At 36.7% G+C, this 24,521-nt stretch overlaps 1 protein-coding gene across 1 annotated transcript; it reads right to left on the bottom strand.

Moving 5' to 3' along the window:
• Positions 1-193: 193 nt before the first annotated feature.
• LOC137940730 (ubiquitin carboxyl-terminal hydrolase 24) lies at positions 194-22,330 on the bottom strand. Its single transcript, XM_068785864.1, has 8 exons — positions 21,985-22,330; positions 20,712-20,834; positions 18,508-19,290; positions 18,189-18,379; positions 14,180-14,427; positions 2,004-2,146; positions 1,643-1,819; positions 194-744 (listed from the first exon to the last, which is right to left on the bottom strand). Exons 1-8 carry the CDS (start codon positions 22,009-22,011, stop codon positions 556-558), a joined length of 1,881 nt encoding a protein of 626 aa, XP_068641965.1. The 5' UTR covers positions 22,012-22,330; the 3' UTR covers positions 194-555.
• Positions 22,331-24,521: the final 2,191 nt, after the last annotated feature.

Here is a 24,521-nt window from a genome sequence, read left to right as displayed (position 1 = left end):
GTGCCCTAAGTGTAGAGATACCAAAATCAATTACTCGTTTTTAGATAAATTTGAGTCATATCTCATCTATAAACTTTAATTAAATTTCCTGTTCATTTCTCTTCAAAATTCTTTCCTCAAGATGTATAAAAACACCTGATAAATACATAAGAACCAACTTAGGACACTACAATAAAAGGTCAAGGACGCCAGCTTACGAATAAAAATTAAACTTCATTTCGAACTTGTATAACAAAGAAGTGATTTTTTGGCTTTCTCAAATTACATCTTTTACAAGTTAGTGAGATGTGGTAGCACCTGTGGCATAACACTGTAACACATGTAGATACCAATTATATCTGATCTTCGTCTGCTTCCAGTAAGAAACTCACCTAGGCCTTCTACATGACAGCCTTTGCTCATCGCTCTGGAACGCTGGCTCCTCCCGGGAATCAGGAACCTCCCTGCATGAAAGCCTGCAAAATACTGCAGACATCCATCAAACAATTTTAAACTCTCCCCGGGCTGCGCTCGTCAGGTGAAATAATTTACATGCAACCCATGAAACTGCAGTTTTTACAGTTGTCTGTAGAAAAGAACATAAGCTTGATCATGTAGAACTTTATTCGGGCCAACCACTGTAACGGAGGCATCATCATAATGCAGCCACAGGCCGTCAGGGTACTTAACATCAGCTGTATAATGACCTTTGGAAGGCTCCCTACCATGGTGTGTAATTGTTGCCACTAGTTCATATCGTCGACCCTGCATAAAACTCAACAACCAGCTTCTTAGCACTCACACAATCGTTATGGAATGAATCAGAGGGCCACCAAATTGTCAGTAAGATGGCCAGGATCAACTCAAAACACTAGCTGCATCTCTTTATCAAAAAAAAAAAAAAAAACTTTATCAAAAAACAAAACACTTGCTGCATCTCAAAAGCCCATTTGTCTGGTGATTGAGGCTCTAAAATTTTAAAAAATGATCTTGCCTACTGTTGTCAACGGAAGTTCTGAAAGATTAAAGCTTAACTCCCCGTCCACTGTCAAAATCTTTTAGAATATCATAGAAAGAAAGTTTCATGTCTTCTAGTTTCATGTCTTCCACAAAAGGTACAAAATTTTCTGTCTCATGAATCTTACCAATCACTTACAGGCCAGCCTTTAAGATAATTGAGAGTTATGTGACTGTTATTTAAAAAGAGGGTTTTACGCATGGTTTTCCGACTCAGTCACCCAGAAATCCTAGTCAAGTCAGGACACCCGACTCACTGAGTCATAAGTTGAAGGTAGATTAGAAGTCCCTTAGTCTATGGTCCTTCAATTTAAAGGAATTCTGGTTGTATCATGTAAATAATCATGTAATAGGCTTTAAGGAGGATTAGACTTCCAGACCTCATCACTCACTTTACAGTAAATACATTCTGTGATTTGTTGTTTCTCTCTCTAAACACCATCTCTCATATTTCCTTTCATTTTTGAAACATGTTAATGAAGTCAACAATCAGAGAGTGAAACCACTCATCGAACTTGGCCCCATTTTTTTGTAACGATAAGTTACCCACTGGGAACTAATACACCATATTCAAACAGAGATTGACATTGTCTCTACATTAAATCATCTAGTACGAAATAAAACAGTCTAGGGTGGAGATTATCACCTCTGCTGATGGAGAAACTAGCAACTCACGTCCAAGAACCAATTCAAGGGGAAAACGAACAGGCTTGTGCAGTTTGGTGCTTCCTTTGCTGCCATAACCAAACCTCATCATGTGTAATATCATCACCTTGGAAAGAGTCTGTAGCTTCACAGACTTGCTAGCGCTCACCACTGCAGCCTGCGCATAGTCCACAACCATTTGAAGATACAACTTTCCATGCTATTAATTGCTAAAGTACGGATCTGGAAACAAAATGTGCTTATATGACATTATGGTACAGGCAAAACAATCCTCATAAAAGCCCTAGATACAAGGATTTACATTACATGAGATGTGAAAGGAGTAGAACAGATAGTCATACCTTCCCAACTGATGTTTTATATCCTTCTAGTGATTCTGGAGCAGAAAACAGACGAAGAGCATCTTCAATGTTGTGAACTGCTTCTGGGAATATATCAAGATGCAGCAGCAAATAGGGCTGGACAGTAGCCGAAGCCTTATTACCTATATAAGTAAACTCTAATTTAGATGTCTTTCATTGTACAGGGACCAAGTAACAGAATCATCGGGACGCAGTGAAATATCAGAAGAAGAATAAAAGAAGCCACAAAAGCATCACCATTTCTACATGCTTTAAACAGCAATGAACTGATCAAATCAAACTAAGTCGGATGCCTAAACAATAAACATACAAATCAAGAAGAAGTTACTAGACAAATAAACACATAATGAAGAAATCGAAGAACAACGGAAGAGAATCCCAAATAAAGAACCAAGGAAAATTTTAAATGTAAAACCAAATTTAGATCTGCAGTTGACTAGAATTTCAGTTCTTTAATTGCTTCTTTTCTTTGTGGCTAAAAGATGAGAATTCCATAAAAATTAGAAGAAAATACAAAACAGTACAAAAAGGCCAAGAGACTCCTGACCCCAGAAAACAAAATCAGCCAACATCCATTGAAAGAAATCCAGCCAACAACCAAGACACATGTAAGAAGTTACAGCAATAGACTAAGTTTAAGACTTCTTAAAACAAACCATCTACTAAAATAAAACTAGTAAACTATAAACTACTAAGTTACCTACGGCATGGGTGTAAAGATTCTTTTACCAGTTAATACGATTCATAGTGATAGGCGTAGAATACCCAGAATAGTCGCAGGATGAAAGGGTAAAATAGAATACGGGACAAGAAGGACAGTTGGTGCCAATTCGAAAAGGTTTGATTCTGAGAGACAGAGTAACTTGGTTTGATTCTGGCAGCCTAGGGAATGGACCAGCTTCCTATTTTACTGCTCACTTCTTACTTTATAAAAATTACAAGTTTGGCCTCACAAAGCTGAAGATTGAATACAAACGTACTTTACCTGGATAACCTGCATATCACAGATTGATTAATCATTCTTTATAATGATTGATAGATCATATGTTTAGCAGACACCCTTCTACTTTCTGTTTGATCAATCATCCCTTATAATCATGGATTCATTCGTTGTCCTCGTTAAAATACTAATGTATGGTTATTTTGGCCATTTCACATACTCGTGTCTCTCGTAAAGTTGTAGAAAGCTAGACTTCATATTAGGACTCTAGTTTTCAATTTTCATTGAATTTTGATTTGCATTTGTAAAGTTATGAGAGGGTTCGTAATGAAGGGTTCGTAATGAAGGGCATTTGTAAAGTTATGAGAGGGTTCTTTGTTCATCGTGACTATTGTGTTTGGGCCCTAATTGAGAAGTGTGGGGCCCACTTGACATGCACAGGGTAGAGTTTGTTCTTATTGGCTTTTTGGATTAAGTGTATCACTTGGGTACATTTGCAATACATTTAGAAGGTCTAAATGACTGAATCAAGCAAACATGTTTTTGTAATTCAGCCTTCTGAGAGTTCAGACAGTAAAGACTCTCATTCCATTCAAATTACTTCAGTGAAGTTGAATGGGTAGAATTATGTGAACTAGTCCAGATCTGTCCTTATGTTTTTAAAGGCAAAAAGGAAGGTCAAGTACATAAGGGATTATCCTCCTAATACCATAACTAAAGATTGGGAGGCTGAAGACAATCAAGTGATAGCTTGGTTTGGTCAATAGTATGGACTCAAGGTTTAGTGATCAGATCTTGAGTTGTGGAACTTCAGTCTTTTCTCCAAAGAACAATTTATCTAGAATATATTAGTTGTATGTCTGATATTTTAACATGCAAAGGTGTGATACTAACTATTTTATAGAGATGAGGGGTGTTTTGCAAGAAATTAATACCTTCCATCCTTTTACTGCGGATGCAGATGATATTCGTCAAGAGAAAAATCAAATTCAGGTGGGAAGGTTTCTAGATGGTCTTGAGTCTGAGTATGATGCAATTCGGGCATATTATTGGCTAATGATGTGACTAATCTTGAACTAGCAGTTAATCAAGTAGTTCGGGCAGGAGCAGTGGCAGGTAAAAGTGAGAAAGATACAAAGGTCATTAATGCAACTTCCATTCATAATTTAATGTCTAAAACCCGAGGTCGTGGGAGCATTAGTAGAGGTCATGGTAGAGACTCCTCTACTCAGGTCATGGTTGTAGTGATAGAGGGGACAAAAAGTACATTCATTGTAGCCGAACAAACTATTTTTCTAATAAGTGCTAGGAGAAATTTGGAAAGCCAGCATGGGCAAACTCCACTATGATAGGGAGAGAAGATGTCCCAACAAGAAGAAATTCAGTAAGAAATTCAGTAACTCCAGAGACTTGGTCAATTGACTTTCACACCTACCACTACTACTACCACAGAGCCAAATTTCTCTTCCTCAGCAAATGACACAATAGTGAGCACAGGTATGCCAGCACTGAATGTGTTTCATTCTCCTTCTTGGATTATTAATTCAGGAGCATCCACACATATGTAAGTATGTCTTCTTTGTTTCAGTCTATCACTCTTCAATCCAATCATCATGTTACTTTAGTTGATGGGTCTACCTCCCTGATTCAGAGGGAGGTACTATACAGTCTACACCTTAGATGTACTTGAATTTTGTTCTATTCATTCCAAACTTTCTTGTCAACCTGTTTTTTGTTAGCTATATCACTAAATGTTTAAATTGTTTCGTAACTTTTTTTCCTACTTCTCTTGTTTAGGACTTGCAGACAAAGAGGATAATTGGTTCAGGACATGAGAAAAGAGGGCTGTATTTTCTAGATCACGTATCAATTCCAAAGGTAATGGTCCTTATAACTAAAGATTCTCCATTCCTATGGCACATGAGTTTTGAACATCCATACCAACTCAGCTTTGTCAATCTTTTCCATCTTTTCCAGCCGATCTTACTTTTGATTGTCAGTCATGTCAACTTGAAAAACATTGTCGGCCTGTTAGTTCTAGTCATAGTTCTGGGTTTTTCAATTAGCCCACTCAAATGCATAGGGCCCATGTCAAATCCTTTTTGGTTGCAAATATTTTGTTTCCTTTATAGATGATTTTAGCAAAGGTACATGGGTTTATCTCCTACGGAAGAAGACAGAAGTCTTTGATGTATCTGTGAAATTTTTCAATGACATAAAAATCAGTTTAGTGCCAATGTTCATATTTTTCGTACAGATAATGGCCTTGAGTTTCTCAATCAAAAGTTTAAGTCATTATGTGCTTTACTTGGTATTACACATCAGACTTCGTGCATATATTTTTCCCAGCAAAATAGGGTTGTTGAACAAAAAAAAGGCACCTCCTTGAAGTTACTCATACCTTGCCATTCCACATGAATGTTCTTAAATCTTTTTGGGATGCAGTGTTAACATCATGTTTTTTAATCAATCGTATGCCATCATCAGTTTTGCAAGGACAAGTTCCTAAGCAGGTTTTAAAACCAATGTAAATTTTTTTATGTTCTTCCTCGTATCTTTGAGTTTATTTTTTCGTTCATTTGTTTATTAACTTTACTGATAAATTGTCTCTTCCATTCTGTAAATGTGTTTTTCAAGGTTATTCTCCTCAAAAAGGATATGTGTTATGAGATGTGTTATGATCCCATTAAGCGTAAGATATATTTCTGTTGACGTCACATTTTTTGAGAATGCTCCCTATATTGAGTCCTCTACCGATTCTCAATTGTCATCTAATCCTTCTTTGGATAACCCAGTGCCTATTTCTATCATGAATGCACCAACCCCAGGTTTCTCTCCGCTACTTCAAGTAAACAGCTGGCATTTTCATTGTTTGTTACCAACACAAAAGGCTCCTAATGTTCCAGCTCGTGAGCCCTCTTCAAGACCAACCATCTTCCTAATGTGGGATGTCATTGGGTGTACAAAATTAAGTATAAAGCAAATGAAATTTGACTAATACAAGGCTAAATTAGTGGCAAAGAGATATACCCAAACCTTTGGTGTTGATGTTTTTGAAATGTTTTCTTCAGTTGTTCAACTCAACTTGGTTCATATTTTGATTTCTATGGTAGTAAATAAAAGTGGTCACTATTTCAACTAGACAGTAAAAATGTCTTCCTATGGTGATTTAAAGGAGGAGGTTTATATAGAGCAACGTCTTGAATATGTTACTCATGGGAAGACAAGGAAAGTTTCTAAATTACATAAGGCTATTTATAGATTTGAAAAAAGTCCAAAGCGTGGTTTCAAAAATTCAGCAATGTGGTAATGAAGTTAGGGTTTAAAAGGAGCCATTGTGATCATTCTATGTTTTTGTTGAAAATAAATTTGGGATTATTGTTCTAATTGTATATGTGGATGACATTTTATTGTCTGGGAGTGATTTGAAGGGATCAAGCAAGTAAAAAAATATTTCACAACACATTTTGAAACAAATGATAAACGAAAACTGAAATATTTCCTTGGTATAGAGGTGGCTAGAAGTAAACAAGGTGTTGTTTTATCTCAAAGCAAATGCGTTTTAGATATGATGCAGGAGTATGGTCTCTTGGGTGCATGACCAGTGGATACTCCCATGGAAGTTAATGTTAGCCTTCATGATCCCCAGAGTCCTATACTTGAGCACAAGACATAATATAGACGTCTAGTGCGTAAGTTAATTCATGCCTTGTTACCAAGCCAGATATATCATTTGCAATAGGAGTGGTGGGTCAATTCCTGGAAAACCCAAGGAAAATACACTTAAAAACTGCTCAGAGGATTCTAAGGTATTTGAAAGTGGTAGGTTAGTTCATGGAAAACCCAAAGAAAATACACTTAGAAGTTGCTCAGAGGATACTAAGATATTTTGAAAGATGGATAAAAATTTTATGTGTTGGGTTACTCTAATGCAGACTATATTAGGTGCAAGATGGATAGAAGGTCCACCACTAGGTACAGTTGTTTTGTTTGGGAGTAACCTAGTGAGTTTGAAGAGTAAACAACAAGTAGTAGTGGCTAGATCTAGTAGCGAAGAAGAGTACAGGGTGATGGCTCATACAGTTAGTGAACTTATACAGGCAAAATCAGTCCTTGTTGAGTTTGGGTTTCATATTCCAAAACCTATGGTTATGAAGTGTGACAATCAAGCAGCCATTTTCATAGCCAGTAATCCAATCTTTCCACAAGAGAACTAAACACATCAATATCATTTTCCATTTCATTAGAAATGTCATCATGCAAGGGAAGGTTGTTACTCCATATGTGAAGTCATCATAACAACTTGGTAATGTGTTTAACAAACCCCTTGGAAAATGTGAATATTTGGTGTTTTTAGACAAGCTGGATCTATTTGACATTTACTTTCCAGCTTGAGGGGGAGTGTTAAAATATTAATATAGGGATATTTTAGTCATTTCATGTAATCATGTCTCTGATAAAGTTATAGTAAGCTAGATTTAATACTAGGACTGCAGTTATCAATTTTGATTGAATTCTGATCTTCTTTTGTGAAGTTATGAGAGTCTCTGTATGAAGGACAGAAAATGCTCTTTCAATGTAAATTTTACTTAATTGATGTTATTAAAAGGAGAGAGCTTGCTTCTGAGCCCTCATCCAACGCAGCCTCCAAAGCTGCTTTCTCTCTGTCTTCTCCATTCTTCTATTTCAATCTTGCAATTTTTCAGTCCTAATTAAGTGAAAAAAAAAACTAAAGTACTAATGGGCTAAATACCTATAAATGGTCTGACTATTTTGATCACCAAAGGCAACAGAATTCTGATAGACAACAACGATGCAAGATTTCTGAAACTACACCCATTCCAAAAAACATGCCGAGTATGTTTGATCAGTAAAGGTAACAAGAGTTCTGAATCTACACCCTTTTCCAGTAACACAAATACTGATAGGCTGAGAGAAATTTATTTTTTTGAATTAAAGAAATTTATTGAAAGAAAGATTGAAAATTTACTGTCGATGTTCAGTGCTTGGCTGAACTTGAAAAAATACTTAATGACAGAACTGGAGAAAACTACAGCAGAACAAGGGTAAGCGACTAGACCATTTTTTTTGAGGAAAATGTGTAAATATTTATTCAAAGAGAGAGGAATACAACCTAGCACGCAGGGCCGTCTTCCACAACAAGGTGTTGGAGGAAATAACCCCATTTTGCTTGAAAGTCCACCAAGTGATTGGCAGATCTGGGGAATGGATCCATATACAATTTAGATTAGAAGTTATATTACAAATTTCAAAATAAATATCCCAGTACCGCCAGGCGGACGAATTTTCTTGGTGCACCAATCAATGACGACCTTGGAATCTCCTTTGAAAATGAGAGGCCCAACAAGACAGTCTTGGAAGACCAAGAGGCCTTGAAGCAACCCAGCTAGTTTTGCGGTAGTGGAGTCGGAGATACCAAGAGGGCCCGCAATGGAGTATAAGAGACGACTATTTCCATCATGTATAACCCTGCAGGACCAGGACATCTAAAGGCACTTCCATCAAAGTTCATCTTGAAGTGGTCAGAGGGTGGTGGGGACCACATTTCATGATGGGGGGGGGGGGGGGGGGGGGGGGGGGGGGGGGGGCGGCGGCAGCGTAGGAAGGCCCCACAAGCGCGACGATCAGGTGCCAGTTCCCTCTAAAATTAGTGCTATTGAGGTGAATAAAATCCTTCTTTATCAGAAGCCAGGAGGAGACCTATCCAGCAATGTTTTCCACAAGTACCTCCAGAGGAGAGGTTTTAAATTTGAATCTCCGGTTATTCCTTTCTTTCTAGAGCGCCCAGGGAATGTGGCCCATGCAACATGATATGAACATTTTTCCAAGCTTCGAAAGCAAGGAGTTTGTGATGGAGAGGATCATGGATGGCAAGTTTTGGGGAATGCAGAATTGGCAGTGGATAAGGACATGCGACGCGGTTTCTAGGGAGTTGTGACAAAAGGGGCTGGAGGTGTCTTGCACGGGAAGTTCCCCGCCTTATGAGGGAGTCGGAAGTGCGAATTTTACTCCTGCAAGCACACCATACAAAAAAATTTGCACAAGGTGGAGCAAGTAAGGACCAGCATGGAACTGCTGGGTGGTGAGGTTGCGGATCAGTGAGGCTTTTAAGAAATTTATAAGCAAAGGTTGTGGGAAAGGTTCCTTTGGGGCAAGGGGTCCATATGAGGGTGTCGGATATGTGTTCATGTCTTGTGGTCTAATCTCCTCACATGCCTCACCTAAGTGACTAGACCATGCATAAAACTAATAGGGAAGGAAACACTACGAAGAGAGAGAAACCTGAAAGTTTTAACAATTTCCATTGTTAACACAGGAAGCTGATCTTCTTTTTCTTCTTCTTTCTTTTCTTTTCTTCCTCTTCTTCTGCCCTTTCTTTTTAATTGAAGGGTGCGACATAAAACAACAATCAAGGAGGGGGAACCCTTACAATGAGGGATTAGAGGGTAAACCCTTCTCTAGCAAGAGAATCAATAATTGGAAGATAGAAGAACATAAGTCTAGTACAAAAAACATCCTTAGACAAATTTAAGGTTTCTGAAAAACAAAAACAATGATGCCAAAGGGGGGCCTTTTTGCCTCAGCCCCAAGAGCTGACAACACCTGAGTCTCCTTCCACCTGAAGCTTTCCTTGAAAGCACTCATGAAAAATCCTTAAACCATGCCTAAGAGCTTGCATTTCTCTAGTTGTCAAATCAGAAATGCCGAGAGGGCCAGCATAGTAGGCAAGAGTATCCCCACTAGAAGTCCTGAAAACCCCACCAAACTTGGATGGGCCAGGGTTACTAAGAAAAGAACTAACAAAATTCAGCTTAAAGCTGCCATCTTTAGGCAGCTTCCACTCAACAAGCACCCGACGATTGGAACAATCAAGCCTCACCACAGATTTCCAGTTGCTTCTAAGAAGGCCACCATCAGTATCTTAAAAAAGTCAAGGGTTAGGAGCCAAGATATACCAGCAAGAATCTGTTTTCAGCAACAGCAATCCAAGAAGTGGATGCATTGTTGAAAAAACAAGAACACTGGTTCCTTTCAAAACGAATGTCCCAAGGAACAGGCACCAGGCAGGCTTGAAGCATAATCTCCCAGCAAAGGCAAGGGTACACCAAGGCGGAGAGAGATGAGCCCACTGAATGACTGACGACAGCATAAGGGGACATCAAACAACCTGGAAAAAAAATTCCAAATATGCCAAGTGAAGTCACAATGAAGAAGGATATGATCAATGGTCTCATCCACCTCGATGTGACAATAAACAAGAAAAGCTTGAGAGAACAAAATCACACTCCACCAAATTATCTTTAGTCAAAATCTTTCCATGGATGGCACACCAAACAAAAAAACTTCTGTTTAGTAGGGCCAGAAAGAGACCAAGCAGCAAATGGCTCAAACCGCCCAGAGATTAACCTTCTTTTTTTAAAAAAAAGATGTATTTATATTAACAAGAGAAATTACAAAAAAGGGAACATATCCCTTACAACCAGCGATTAAAGGGTAGCTCCCTGCTTAGCAAGCACATCGGCTGCCGAATTTGCGGATCTCGGAATGTGAGACCAAATACAAGATAAAACTGAAGTAATTTCAATAATCTCCCGAAAAGTGTCCCAATGGCGCCACGAGGGAGGGGATGCACACTCGCACCATCCAATGACCACCTTCGAGTCCCCTTCAATATGAAGGAGACCGATGCACTTATCTCTGAAAATGCGGAGCCTATTGAAAAGGCCATGAAGCTCCGCAAACGTAGAGTCGGCAATTCCTAAAGGGCCAGCATATGAGAAAAGTTGGTTGAATGATCAGAAATAACCCCTTTGAATCCAGAGATCCCGGGATTACCAAGAGAAGAGCCATCAAAGTTCAGCTTAAGGTAACCAAATTCAGGAGGGATCCATTCCTGCATAATCGGGACCTTTGTCCCAGAGTGCATCATAGCCAAATTATTCCAGTTTTCACAAATAGGGGTACCCACAAAAGAGGAGAATGACTTCTTCGTCAGGAGCCAAGAAGAAATATGTCCCACCACTCAGTCTGCCACCCGGTCAGCTGCTTCACTTTTACCATCAAACCTCCTACGATTGCGTTCATTCCAGAGACCCCACGGGATGAAACTAGCACAAGCAGAGAATATCACTTTTCCGAGGCCAGGAAGGGAGGTACCAAGGAGCGACTTACTGAATGTGAACAGATCAACCGCCATACAGAATTGAAACCCCAACATGCTAAGAATGGATGTCCACACCTTCCATGAGAAGATGCATTGAAGTAGAATGTGACTTGTGGACTCGGCATCAATGTTGCATAAAGGGCACAAGGGGTCGATTGAGGGGTAACCTTCCCAAACCAATTTTGACCCCCCTCCCTTATTCCCGAAACCAAACTGAAAAGGGCTCAAACTATCTCTTCTTCCTCTTCTTCCTCTTCTTCTATTTCCATCATCTTTTCTTTATCCATCTCAGAACTGTTGCTGCATTGATACTATGTGATTGCAGGAGAAAAATGTTAGGAGAAACTAGGATCTAAAGTCCCATCTCCCTTATTTATAATTTAAACAAAATCTAAAATTATAATCATGTCCCTGCGGTAATACAATGAATCTTCTTTCTACCAGAAAACACTTTCCTATAACATACAGAAAACTAAAGTAACTTAAAATAACAACTTCTAACAATATCACTAATTTCAACAAGTTGTTGACCAAATCCCTAACACTCAGTCACCTTTACCATTTCCAATAAGAACATAGAAATTCCAAACACCTCTATAGCATCAGAAAATTGAGCTAAGTAAAGAAAGAACTCTCTGGTAACTTTGACATCCCCCCCCCCCCCCCCCCCAATTCTAAGTAGCAAGAATGATGTTAAGATATTTATAAAAAAAAAGAATGATTTCCAAATCATCCACTATAAGAAAAGGTATTCTTATTGCCATCACGTATAACACTTTGATCAACCACAACACCCAAATAACAAGACACAAGCCTCCATAGTAACCACATCACACTAGACTCTTTGAACTTGCTACCAATAGCAAAGGAAACTGAGCAACATTCAGAAACCGTTTCATCAATTTGACTTGGATGCTTAATGGTACTGAGCCAAAGCTGATAAACAACTTCCACTGGCACAATATTTCACAGCTAACAATGTCAATCTCCATACAACATATCTTTCCACCAAGTGTGCATGCAGTATGAAAGATATTGTTACAAACCACTTAGAATTAGATTCTCACTAGGAATTAGTACTGTTTTCAAGCACCAGTGATTCTCAACATCACCACATACAGCTGCACCATCACTATTTGTTTTTTAAAGCTGATGAGCTTTATTAATTAAGAAGCACAAAAGAATTAAGAGGAGTATTTCAGTTGTAATAAGAGATTGCAGTGAAGCTCCATTTTTAGTAAAAGAATCAGCCACAGAGTTGGCTGATCTTGAAATATGAATCCAAATACAGGTAAAAAAGGGAAATATCCTTAATGTCACAGAATATAGTCTAATGCCACCAAGGGGGCTCAGAGAAAGAAGAAGAGCACCAATTAATCACGACGCTGGAGTCGCCTTCAACAATAAGGAGGCCAGATATATGATCACGGAAGATGATAATCATCAAAAATAAGTTCAAAATAAAAATCTACACTAATAGGGTCTCCTTCATCAATGAGAAGATGATTTCCTGCTCTACTAGAAGTTTTCCATCAATCCATAGCCTCAAATACAAGTTCTTCACATCTAAAACACTTAAGATCAAAGTGTTTCCTTTAGTTTGTGTTATATGCCAAAACTTGGTTCAGTACTTTGAGTAAAAATCATATTATTTATAATGGATTAGTAAGAAAATATGAAGTTAGGGGTATTTGTGTCATTTCACTCAATGTAATTGGGTCCCTCATTAGTCTAGGGGTGTCTTAACTATCCTAGTATGTTTCTAGTTTAACTTTAGAAAATTTAAGCCTGAGAATACACTTTTTATTACACATGTAATGAAGGACAGAAGGGTCATTTTCCTGTAATTTAACTTAAGTCTACCACAGATTGCTTCTTTAATGCCATTTCTTCTCTCCTCTTCTTCTTTCTTCTTGGTTCTTCCACTTCTCAATTATCTGATTTAACATGGAGCATCAGGGTGATAACAAGCTTGGAGGAATTTCAACCTTTTGCCTATCATTTTTTCATACCTGGTGATATCTCAGGTGACGGAATTTTCAATTTTCCTCTGCTGACTAATGCCAAAGGTTAGATTTTTCCCTTTTTTTTGTGTCATAACCAATTGGTTGGTGGCTTTTGCTGCTCTTTGAGCAGTTGTTATGTGTTTCTGAGCCCCTGAGGTTATTTTACAATTGCTGTGTGTTTCTGTCCTCTGCACTGTCATAAGAGATCTTTTCTTTGTCAAGGACCTATCATCTTAGTACAGGAGACTAGTTGCGGTCTAATTCATCTGACTTAGTTTGTGATCTTAGGCGGATCCAAAAGTCTGATGGTGTGATTTGATGCAATAGGAGCAGTATTCTTGCAGTACAAAATCATCTTATGATCTGATTGAAAGTTTCAAAGGAGCTCACTCAGTTTTAGTCAAACTCAAAAAAAAAAATGATGGGAAGATTTTTGCAATTTGCAATATATAGTCTTTAGAGGGGGTGCTTGTACGAAATTTCAGAATGAAATAGAAGAACAAGTATTAAAAATGGAATGTTCCCTGTTTGTTGGGTGGAGACTACAACACAATTCGCTACACACAAGACAAGAATAATGCATCCTCTCACGTCACTTTAAACTTGAGTCTCTTTGATGACTCTAGTAATTTTCATGGGCTTTTGGAAAATACAGACCTCAGGTGCCAGAGTCACTTGAACAAATGCACAAACCCTTCCTATTGTATCAACACTGGACAGATTCCTCAAATTCAAGGGTGGCTGGAGCTTTATCCCAACTCTAACTCCAGTTGTCATCCTAGATCAGTAACAAACCTTTGCTCCATTATGTTTGGCAGTGGTTCTCTTCTTTGGGGTTATCTATGTTTCAATTCAACAGGATGTGGTTTGAAATTGAGGGCTTTTTGGATATATTAGAAATTTGGCAGAGAGAGATTGTTGTGGGGAGAGTTTTCTTCACATACACATGTTTTACAAATGGATCAGAATATAATACTCTATAAAAGTAGTTCCCAAAAGGAAAAAAAAAAAACAATAGGTCTACCTCTTGCCTTCACAACACTCCTTAGCTGCCCTCCAAAAATCTTACTTAACTCTGACGGAATGAAGCTCTGTGTCCTTGTCACAGCAGACTTGTTCCTGGGTCCAACAATCTCCCAATCATCATCCTCCATAGATGAAATGATATTTGATTTGGTCCCATTAGCACTATGAGGCTGGCCTTCAAGCTTGAGTAATTCATCATGCATTTGATCCATGACAAAACTCAGAAACTCCTGTGCATCTTCTTGCCTATACAAGATAAAAACAATCCATTTTTTAAGAAAGAAAACAATCCAAATTTTAGCTGCAATAACCAAAAAATATAATTTTTAAAATAGGACCATAAATTCAAAGGGAAAAAAGAACTCTATATCTTACAACTCAGGTAGAAAAAGAAAGATACGACTACCAAACACAACAAATCCTAAAAAAATTTAAATAGACTGAAGCTTACCAAAGAGCCTAATTGATAATTCAGAGTAAAGCATCCACTAATAATTCTTACTAACCTCCAAGGACAACATTATGTTTTTGATGTAGATAAAGGCAACATTATCACTAAAACAAATAAAACTGTTTAAAAATGAGGGGTGCAAAGTGACAGCTTAGTTTCTGTTTAACTGTTGTAACACCTATTTAATTACGGTTACACACTAATTGGTTATTTAGTAAAGGGTATTTTAGCCTTTTAGGGGTCAAGAGTGTTAGTAAATGCTCGGTAATCTTCTGCTTTCCCTGCACTTTCTGTCTTCCCCTTCTTCCCCCTAACATCTATCTCTAACCTCTCAAATCTATAAAACCCCAAAACAGCAACCGGTCCCTTGTTTCCTTTGGCCTTTATTCAGGCAATCATAGAATATGGGATCCAAAAATTTCAGCATGGGACAAGAGTAGAGTTTAAGGGTCTGAAAGTTGCTGTTTAAGCTTTTCTTCTGTCAACTAAACCTGTGGCAGCTATGTGATATCCTCCATAAAAAAATGGATTTTGTTTAAATAGCAAATAATTTTAATAAGGGCAAAAGGGGAGAGAAAAGCCTTAAGCCCCAACAGGGAGAATCCCTAATTGCATGAACAATCTATGAACCCCATCCTTAGCTTACATCAAACCCTGAACAAAGGTGAAGAGCTACATAACGGAATTTTTTTTCCTTTTATAATTTTTCTAGAGTTGAGAAAACAAGAGAAAGAAGAGCTGGTGATATAATAGGAGAGGAGAAAGAAACGTTTTTGTTCCCCCTTTTCCCATCTTTTTTTATTTATAAGATAAACAGATATGGTACGATACAGTCCTCCTTACATAAGGAGATTAAAACCTAAGCTTAGTACAAAGCAAAGGAGGAAACATAACAGAATAGGAAACTAACTTAACGCAAACTGAAACACCTATGTCCTAGTAGACAACTAACTCCTCAAAGCTACAACAGAGCCAACGTCTACCTCTAGGAACAAACACTCCTCAACCACCCATAACTTTTGCCTTAGAGGTAGTTAAGGTATTTTGGTTAACTTGGTTCTTCTCTCCTTAGGACACCTATTCGTATCATCAGATACAATTTTTTATGCTTGCAAAGCAGTCAAATGTATAATTAAGGTGGGAGATGCTTTTATGTGATTTTCCTTAAGATAAGAGAGTATAAGAGAGGCTCAGGGGTTGAACTAAACCCCTGATCAGAATCTTTCTTGCAGCAACGTCTCTTCTTATCTCTTATTTATCTCAACTTCTCTTCACAATTATATATATGGATGACATTATTCTTAATAAAGTAATTGGGATAAAATAATTGCAAAAGCATTTCCAAACAAAGGTTTTAGGTTTATCAAACATGTTTTAGGCATAGAAGTTGTGGTCTCATGTTGAAATAGTAGGACCTTTGAAACAGGAAATGGTGGTCTCGTTTTGTGTAGTGTCCGTTAACTCGTATATATTATTTAATTATTATAATGCTTTTACTTAAATTATAAGCGAAGGGTAGTCATTTTGTAATCAACCTCAAAAAAAAATGGGGTGAAGCGATGTTAGTGCTCTCCTTCTGTCTTCTCCTACCTTTCTTCCTCCCTTTTTGTTAAATGGTCAAAATTTCATTGGAAGCAAGAGGAATACACAAAGGTCACAAAAAAGGAAACAATCCCCAATAATCAAACACTGATGGGAAACCACATGATGAGCAAACTGATCTGCAGCAAACCTAGGGCTGTGTATCCAACAGCTGGGCAAGGATCTAGAGGTATCACAAATCTCACAGTGAAGTAATATACGAGAACCAGAATGAAACTCCAGCAAGACTTTCAATCCACAAAAAGTATATGCAACTAGGCCATGAAGCAATCATGATGTCCAAAAGGAATAGAGTACACTCAGACCAAGTGGTGCCCCCTCACCAAAAAAACAAAAAAACACCTAGGACCAATGAGTGAGTTTAGTTTTAGTTTAGTCCACCCTTGTTTAAGGGGCAACTACTAAATCATTGAAAGTCTACTGAAGGATGAAGCAGCAGCCAGATCATCCCTGCCATTGCTTCTACTCTCATTTTTTGAAAATGGTGTGCTTTATTAAGGAACAAAGGAACAAGCAAAAATTAAGGGAGCAATCCGGTTACAATAAGAGATTGCAAGGAAGCTGGGGATTTGGTCCCCTAAATTTTGTAAAATCTGTTTTATTAATACATCTTTTTCAAAAAAAAAAAAAGAGATTGCAAGGAAGCTCCATTGACAATCAGCCATTGCTTCTACTCTCAAAATGCTGGAAGAAAGAAATCTTACTAACCTGTAAGCGAGCGTAGTGAAGAACACACTCAATTGCTGCTTCCTTTCTACTTAATGTCTTCTTCTCTTTCTAACCTCTCAAACCCATAAAACCTTACAATAGTAACCAATCTCTTCTTTCTTTGGGCTTTTTCCAGGTAATCATAGAGTATGGGACCCTAAAATTTTAAAATAAACAAATTTGCAACAAATAACAGCTCACTATATTTGTTTCTTTTTGGGTGATCACAGAAAAATTTCAACAAAAACAAACTTGCAACAGACAACAGCTCAATCTATGCATCTTGTGATAGTTGAGGCTGTTCCTCTCAAATGACTAGCATAAGTTACTTCCCTACAACTTAGAGTAGGATTTTTCACACCCAAACCAATGTGGGACTATTCTCCTACCTATAACAACTCTCTCTCAAACAACTAGCCAAAGATGTAGAGTACCAGTACAAATATAGATTGGTTGACATTTGTGCTAACCCACACTCCATGTTCCATTCTAAATCATCCCAACCCACACTGCATGTACCATTCTAAATCGTGCCAACACACTCCATGTCCCATTCTAAATCATGCCAACCCACACTCTATGTCCCATTCTAAATCGTGCCAACCAACACTCCATGTCCCATTCTAAATTGTGCCAACCCACACTCCATGTCCCATTCTAAACCGTGCCAACCCACACTCCATGTCCCATTCTAAATCGTGCCAACCCACACTCTGTGTCCCATTGTAAATCATGTTAACCCCACACTCCATGTCTCATTCTCAATCATGCCAACCCACACTCCATGTTCCATTTTAAAATAAAAAAACTGGCTTAAGACATGGAGAACATGCACATAGGAGCCATAGAGAACAAACACAGAGGTCACATAGAACATTGGCTTTGATTCTACATAAAGTTGAGTCAGTTCCTCCCACAGGACTAGCCAAATATAGGAAGCCACTTCCCAACTAATAAGCATTAGATCTTTTGAAGCTCAAACCCAATGGTGGACTATTCTCCCATACAACAGCTCTCACTCTCAGACAACTAGCCAAGGATATGGAGCACCATTAAGACTACAGTGGTGAACATTTTTACCCACCAACACATCAAATGCAGGAAAAATTCACTCACAACTTGGCTTAAGACTTTTTACACATCAGATATAATTACGTAAAAATAAAACCTTGATTTACTTTTTTATTTCAAAAGATTGAACAGAAGACAATGAATAAGGAAAAAGAATAAAGATAGAAGTACTAACCTTGGCCTGCCTGACATGCTAGTTGCTGGTAGATCTGGAGTAAAGCTCTTCAAAACAGGTTCAAACATGAAGGGAGTAAATGGCATCCCTGTCTCGAGAACCGATTTCTCATTCTTTCTAAAGCTTGCATCGATGGGCATGTCAAAGTCACAGATAAATTCAACAAATGCACGTAGTGTTGGGCAGCCAATCTAACAAAAACTCAGAGTAGAACAAATCAGATAGAATGAGAAATAAATAGAACTTGTCCTGAAATCGAAAAACAGTTCTTTATAATAAAATTTCTGAATCATTACAATGGTAATCCACAAAATGAGACCTTGGGTATGCTCCGCTGTCTTAGTTCTTGCAAAAGCTGAACAAATGGAGAACAGGCAAGCAGAGCCTGCAATGTTGCATTGAGAAAGCACAAATTCCCTGAGTTGATTAAGCCTCTTGGTAGAAGATGCTTGGTGACCGAGGCCTTCTCTTTAGAAACCTTTTGCAGCTCCTCTTTGGAAAGCTGAACAGTTTCAGAATCTGCTGAGATCTTAAACAAAGTCGAATCTCCAATGAAAGATAAGTTGCTCCATGTCAACTGGTTTTCAGAACAGATTTTATTTTCAGATATAGTGATCGAATTGAAATCTTCACTAACTTCTTCCATATTGTATCTAAAATCCATGATACTTCCATTAGAGTTTGTCTTTTTCGTTATCCCTTCAAGATTATCCTTAACTGAGGCGTCTCCAATTTTGCTATTTTCACTCATCTGAATGGAATCAGGTGATGGCTGAACTTCAAGCCCTCTTGTTGATGAATCAACTTGTTTGTCAACTTCAGGCCCTCTTGTTGATGAATCAACTTGTTTGTCAACTTTAAGCCCTCTTGTTGATGAAACAGATTGGTTTTGGACATTGGGCGCTCTTGTTGATAAATGAACTTGTTTTTTAACTTTGGGCACAATGATTGATGAATTGGCCTGCTTTTGAGCATTGGGACCTCCTAGTGAAATTAAAGTTGCAAAGTCCAGAGAACCAAACTGAAACTCATTTGTCCCCGTTGGAACTTGCCTATGGAGTAGCCCTGATGGATGTGCACTTGATGGCCCAACACCCTTAACCTGTTCAAGAAAGCAAGAAGAAAAAAGACATTAGGAAAGCATGAAAAGAGACTTTGAAGTGGGACATTGTTGTAGAAAGACAGCAAACAATATGGAGAAGGAATCGAGAGGATGGTTGTCAGTACATAAAAATTGCAGTGATCAAAACTTAATACACACAGGGGGTTTTTTTTTTTCTGAAAAGTCACATAATGAGATAGTTGAATCACGATAATCAGTGATAGAAAACTGCAGAAGTTAACTTTTTTATATGATAGCACTTGTCCCAACCTTTACAATTGTACTAAATTTTACAAGAACATATCAAACTCTTCTATTTAATTTATATGTTTGTTGTTGAGCCTTGCCTACTTTATTCAAGCATTGTTCTGTAAGTTGGATGTTTACCTGCTTGTTAACCAATCACTTAAACCAGTTAAAACGGGGCAACAGATTAATGTGGTAATTCGGGTAATGGGTTAAAAATCACATTAGCCAATGATAACTAATTTCCAATAAACCAGTTAAAACAGGGTAACCGATTAATGTGGTAATTCAGGTGAGGGATTAAAAATCACATTAGCCAATGATAACTAATTCCAACCCTATTTTGCACCAAGTAAACTCTTTTAGTGATTTTATTTGCTTTACTGATCCAAGATACACAATTAATCTGGAACCAGAACCAACTCTGGTTGAGCAAGGATTTCAAAAAGAAAGAGGGTGCAAAAATGCTTCTAAAGAAATGTTTTCACCATCCAGCCTTCAAGTAAACATAAACATTCTTTTCTACTTATTTTTCAATGAAACTCAGAGGTGAAGGTATGAACTTTGACAAAAAGTCCAACACCCTTCCAAGGGCTAGCATTGTCTTTAGTAGATATCATGAGGATTATGAAATCTCACAGGAAAGGGGTATCCTTGTTATATTTCTCAATAGTGGACTAGACCACGCATAATGAACCTGTTAGTGTGAACTCTCCATCAGGAAGCCATCCATACAGGAGAGGTAGGGCTAAAATTTTAGGTATGCATGACATTTTTCTAAAAGACATCAGTGTTCCTATAAGCAACTTTACGTCTTTTAGAAGCTTTTTTTCATTTTTAAAAATGCTCTCTCTCTCAGCATGAAATCGGTGGTGAATATGCAAATATTTCACAAAACTCCACTTGGTCTTGTCCAGCATCACAACTAAAAAAACAGAATGATAGAAGAGAAACATATTTAAAAATAGGCAAACGGTATTAATTTATAAACTATGTCCAGCATCTGTATGAATTAAATCAATATTTTAAGAATCTCCATTCGGATACTACCTGACATCATTCATACATGCATTTACAAGTTACCAAAATTAGGGATACATATTCTCAAACTATCTGGCATTGACCATTTTACAAATCAGTCTGTTCAGAAAAATTTAACCTCCCCACCAACTTACAGTCGTGAAGTCTAAAGAGCCAAACTGCAGTTCCTTTTTTTCTATTTCCCTGGAAGCATCTCCAAGAGATCGCATTTCGGATAACCTGGTCACATCTTCACTGGAAGACCCAAATTCCAAACCCTGCTCAACAAGCAGAAAGCAAAAAAGCATTTACTGCCTTGATGACAACTGGGTAGCATAGTCACAAGGAAAACTCTTTTGCTAATAAAATTAACAATCTCATCATGCAGATTCATTATTTCCAAAGCTTGACCCCCAACACTAGCAGTAGGGACTGCTTAGACTATAGTACGTGGGCATCGCACTAAGGTTTCAAAGAAACTTTAAACTAGTGCAATGGATTAGTGATCGAGAGCATCAGTACTCTCATTTATTCTTTAACCTTATTCTATATTTTCTAATATTAGCTGTTAGCCTTTTCTCCTTAACTGTATCTTTTTTTTTTACTATGCAATTAAATTACTATGAATTCCAATGTCAATAGAACCAGCGTGGCCATTGGAATATGTGGCCAGGTCTGGTTAACCAGTTCAAACACAAAAAAAACAGCAGCTGCATGTCATAATCAAAAACTTTTTTTTATTTTTTTTGAAAAATCCCTATCCTTAAAGGCATGTGCAGGGTTATGCTTGACCTCCTTCGTGTCCAAATCATGGGAGCCACCATCTTATGAATCATAATAAAAATTAGAAAATAAAAAATTTCACATCTATCATAGTAGGAATTAGTAGCATTAAATTGATTTCAACGAAGAGTGGATCAGAACTTTTAAGTTGTAAATTCTACTAGTCCAAATAAAAAGCAATAGAGCTCAGGCAGAAAAATTTTCCCTGGACTAAATTTTAGGTGTCAAAGTCCAGGACACTGTACCACCATTAAAAAGAGAGACAGGAAAAACTCGTCAAACACTTTTATATGAAGAAAAATTATAATGATAAATAAAAAAATTGTCAACCATTCTCTTATAATAAGGCAAAGTCTTGCTAAAACTAATGCCTTTCACATTGAAGCCATCTACGACATAGCCCGCGAGACAAAAACAGAAAAATCCACTCTTTTTAATCCAAACAGATGATATCTAACTTATTTTCAAAAAAACAAATAAATAAACCATAGCTTACAAATAATCTACATAATTAGAAAACTATTTGATTAAAAAGGATTAACTAACTGCTAATATAACAATATCCCTCAACATCGAATGCAAATTTACAAATCACAATGGAAAGAAAAAAATTAGAGGAAAATAACAAGTTGGGAGAGAAGATACCTGTTCTTTATTGGAGGAAGCTCTCATCTATACAGTGAACAGAAGATCAAAGGAGGAGGAGATTGAGACCTCCAATCCTTGGGGAGAGTGCTGATGATTACCTTCTGTCAACTAAAGAGCGAGAGGTCTAGAGAGGGAACTAAAGAGAAATAAAAATTGATAAAAAAAATAGAGGGGAGGAAAGAGAGATCAAAACGGAGAAAAGTGATGCAGATAGAATAAAACAAAGATCCAAAGGGAGATTAGACGAAGGGGACAAGATTACGAACGAAAGGGCGAGAGAGTAACCCAACAGAGACTATGGAGTGAATATCATCAGAACGGAGTGTAACGGAGACGATAAAGGAACTCCAGGAGAGTATTTGGCGTGAAGTAGGGTTCTACTAGGAAGATGGGTTGGTCGAAGGGTTACAGAGAGTCGGGTCGATTTTTTTATTTTTTATTTTCCATCGAACAATATCCGACGTCTGTGATAGCGTAGTTGATAAGTTCAATAAATAATTTTATAAAGCTCAATCAAAAGTTAATTTAAAAAATTTATAAAACAATATAATAATTTTATTAAAAATAATTCACCCCGTTCCTTTATTTTATTTTTTAAATATTATTGAAACCATGTGCTAAAAGGCTTAAACTTGTTACGAAAACAACGCACTGATCTTATACAAGGACTGGCCCAATATAAATATTTCAACACTCCCCCGCACGAGAAAACCCATGAAAATTCGGGGCCCGTAGAAAGCGCATGAGGACAACCGTGGAAACGCGGGGGGAGCGGGATTCAACTCGGGACCAACTTGCTTTGATACCATGTTGAAACCAATGCGCTAAAAGGTCGACCTTCTAGATAAGGCGCAACGTGAATATTAAAGACAGGCGACGAGCAATGTTGAGATATTTATATCAGATTAATCCTTGTATAAGATCCGTGTAGTTGCTTTCCTGAAAAGTTCGAGCCTTTTAGCGCACTAGTTTTAATATCGTATCAGAGCAAGTTGGTCTCGAGTACGAATTCCGCTGTCCCCAGTATCTATGTTGACAAATTTGATCCTCCGTGTTGTGGGCGTCGCAATTGCGGGGGAGTGTTGGAATTGGCCCGTTACTTGTCTTTAATATTCACGTTGCGTCTTCTCTAAAAGGTTGATCTTTTAGAGCAAATGGTTTCAATAAATATCTAAAATTTTATGTGTACGTAGTTATTTAATTTAACCATTAGATTAAAATTTATAAAAACTATTTTTGCAACCGATGAACCTCTCATGTGAGATTGTAGATTTTGGGTTAATAAAATTATAAAGATTCTCAATGAATAAACTAATTTTATCTATTCTCAAAATTTACCTATTTCTACTTCTTAAATGATTAAATGTGAAATTTTATTCACATGCTTAACTAAGTCTCCATCTATACTCTACCATACTTTTTATTTAAAAATTAATAATATATTTAATTTTAATAAATTTGGAAACATACATGGTATGAATTAGTATTTAATATATACATTGTTGTTCTCTTTTAAAAAAATTATAACTAATATTATCTTGTTTGTTTAGTGTTAAAAAAACTAAGTATCATGCAATAGATTGCGATCAAAATGAAAAAGTCGAGAAAATAAAAAATAAATAAAGCGAAACAAATTATAACTCGGTAGGGGTATGGTTTCTCTCTCAATCCTCCTGATTTTCCTCACATGTTTCCCCAAAATTGTTTTTCTTTATTTTTTTTGTTTTGATTATTTATTTTAAACTTTATTAATTTTTATGGTTATTTAACGTCAATTAAAAATAAACACTAATAAACATCAACGAATTGATTATATCAAATAAAAATTAAAATGACTTAAATAAATGGTAATAAACACGAATAAAGTAACCATTATTAAGCATAAACATAGTTAAAATCTAGAAATAATTATATATAATCAAGAAGAAATAAGTACAGATTTTAGTAGTAATATTACATTTTAATATAGTTTAGTATTTAAGTATAAAAAATATAATGTAGTTATTAACATTTATGATATTTGAGGTTTATTTTAATTAGTATATATTATGAATGATAACAAATAATATATTATTTGTAAAATTATCGTTCAAAAATAAAAATGTAACGATTTTTTATAATATTTTAGTAGTAATATTACATTTTTACAAACTAATAAAATAATAAACAGATCAATTAAATTATTATTTTAAAAAACTAAATAAAATACATTATACATAAAGTAAAATAATAAACATTAAAAGATGAATGCAATAATAAAAAAATTTAAAACTAAAATTAATAGATGGAATAAGAACATTAATAAAAAAAGGTTAACTAATATAATATAGTTAAAGCAACAAATATAAAAACAAAATTTCTATAATATTTTTATAGTAAATAAATAAGAAAATTGAATAAGGAAATAATATAAAATTATATATTAACTCGTTAATTTTGTATTTTTTTTCTTTTAGTTCCCTATTACTAAAGCAACGGGACATTTTGGGTTAAATACAAAAACTTTGCTACCCTCTTTGAGTTTGTTTTATCTG

Source organism: Aristolochia californica, unplaced genomic scaffold, assembly GCF_029961685.1.
Source record: "Aristolochia californica isolate CCGP_79_NKW_82.1479 unplaced genomic scaffold, dmAriCali1.0.hap1 SCAF_9, whole genome shotgun sequence".
NCBI lineage: Eukaryota > Viridiplantae > Streptophyta > Magnoliopsida > Piperales > Aristolochiaceae > Aristolochia > Aristolochia californica.
This window is presented reverse-complemented; position numbering and strand designations above follow the sequence as displayed.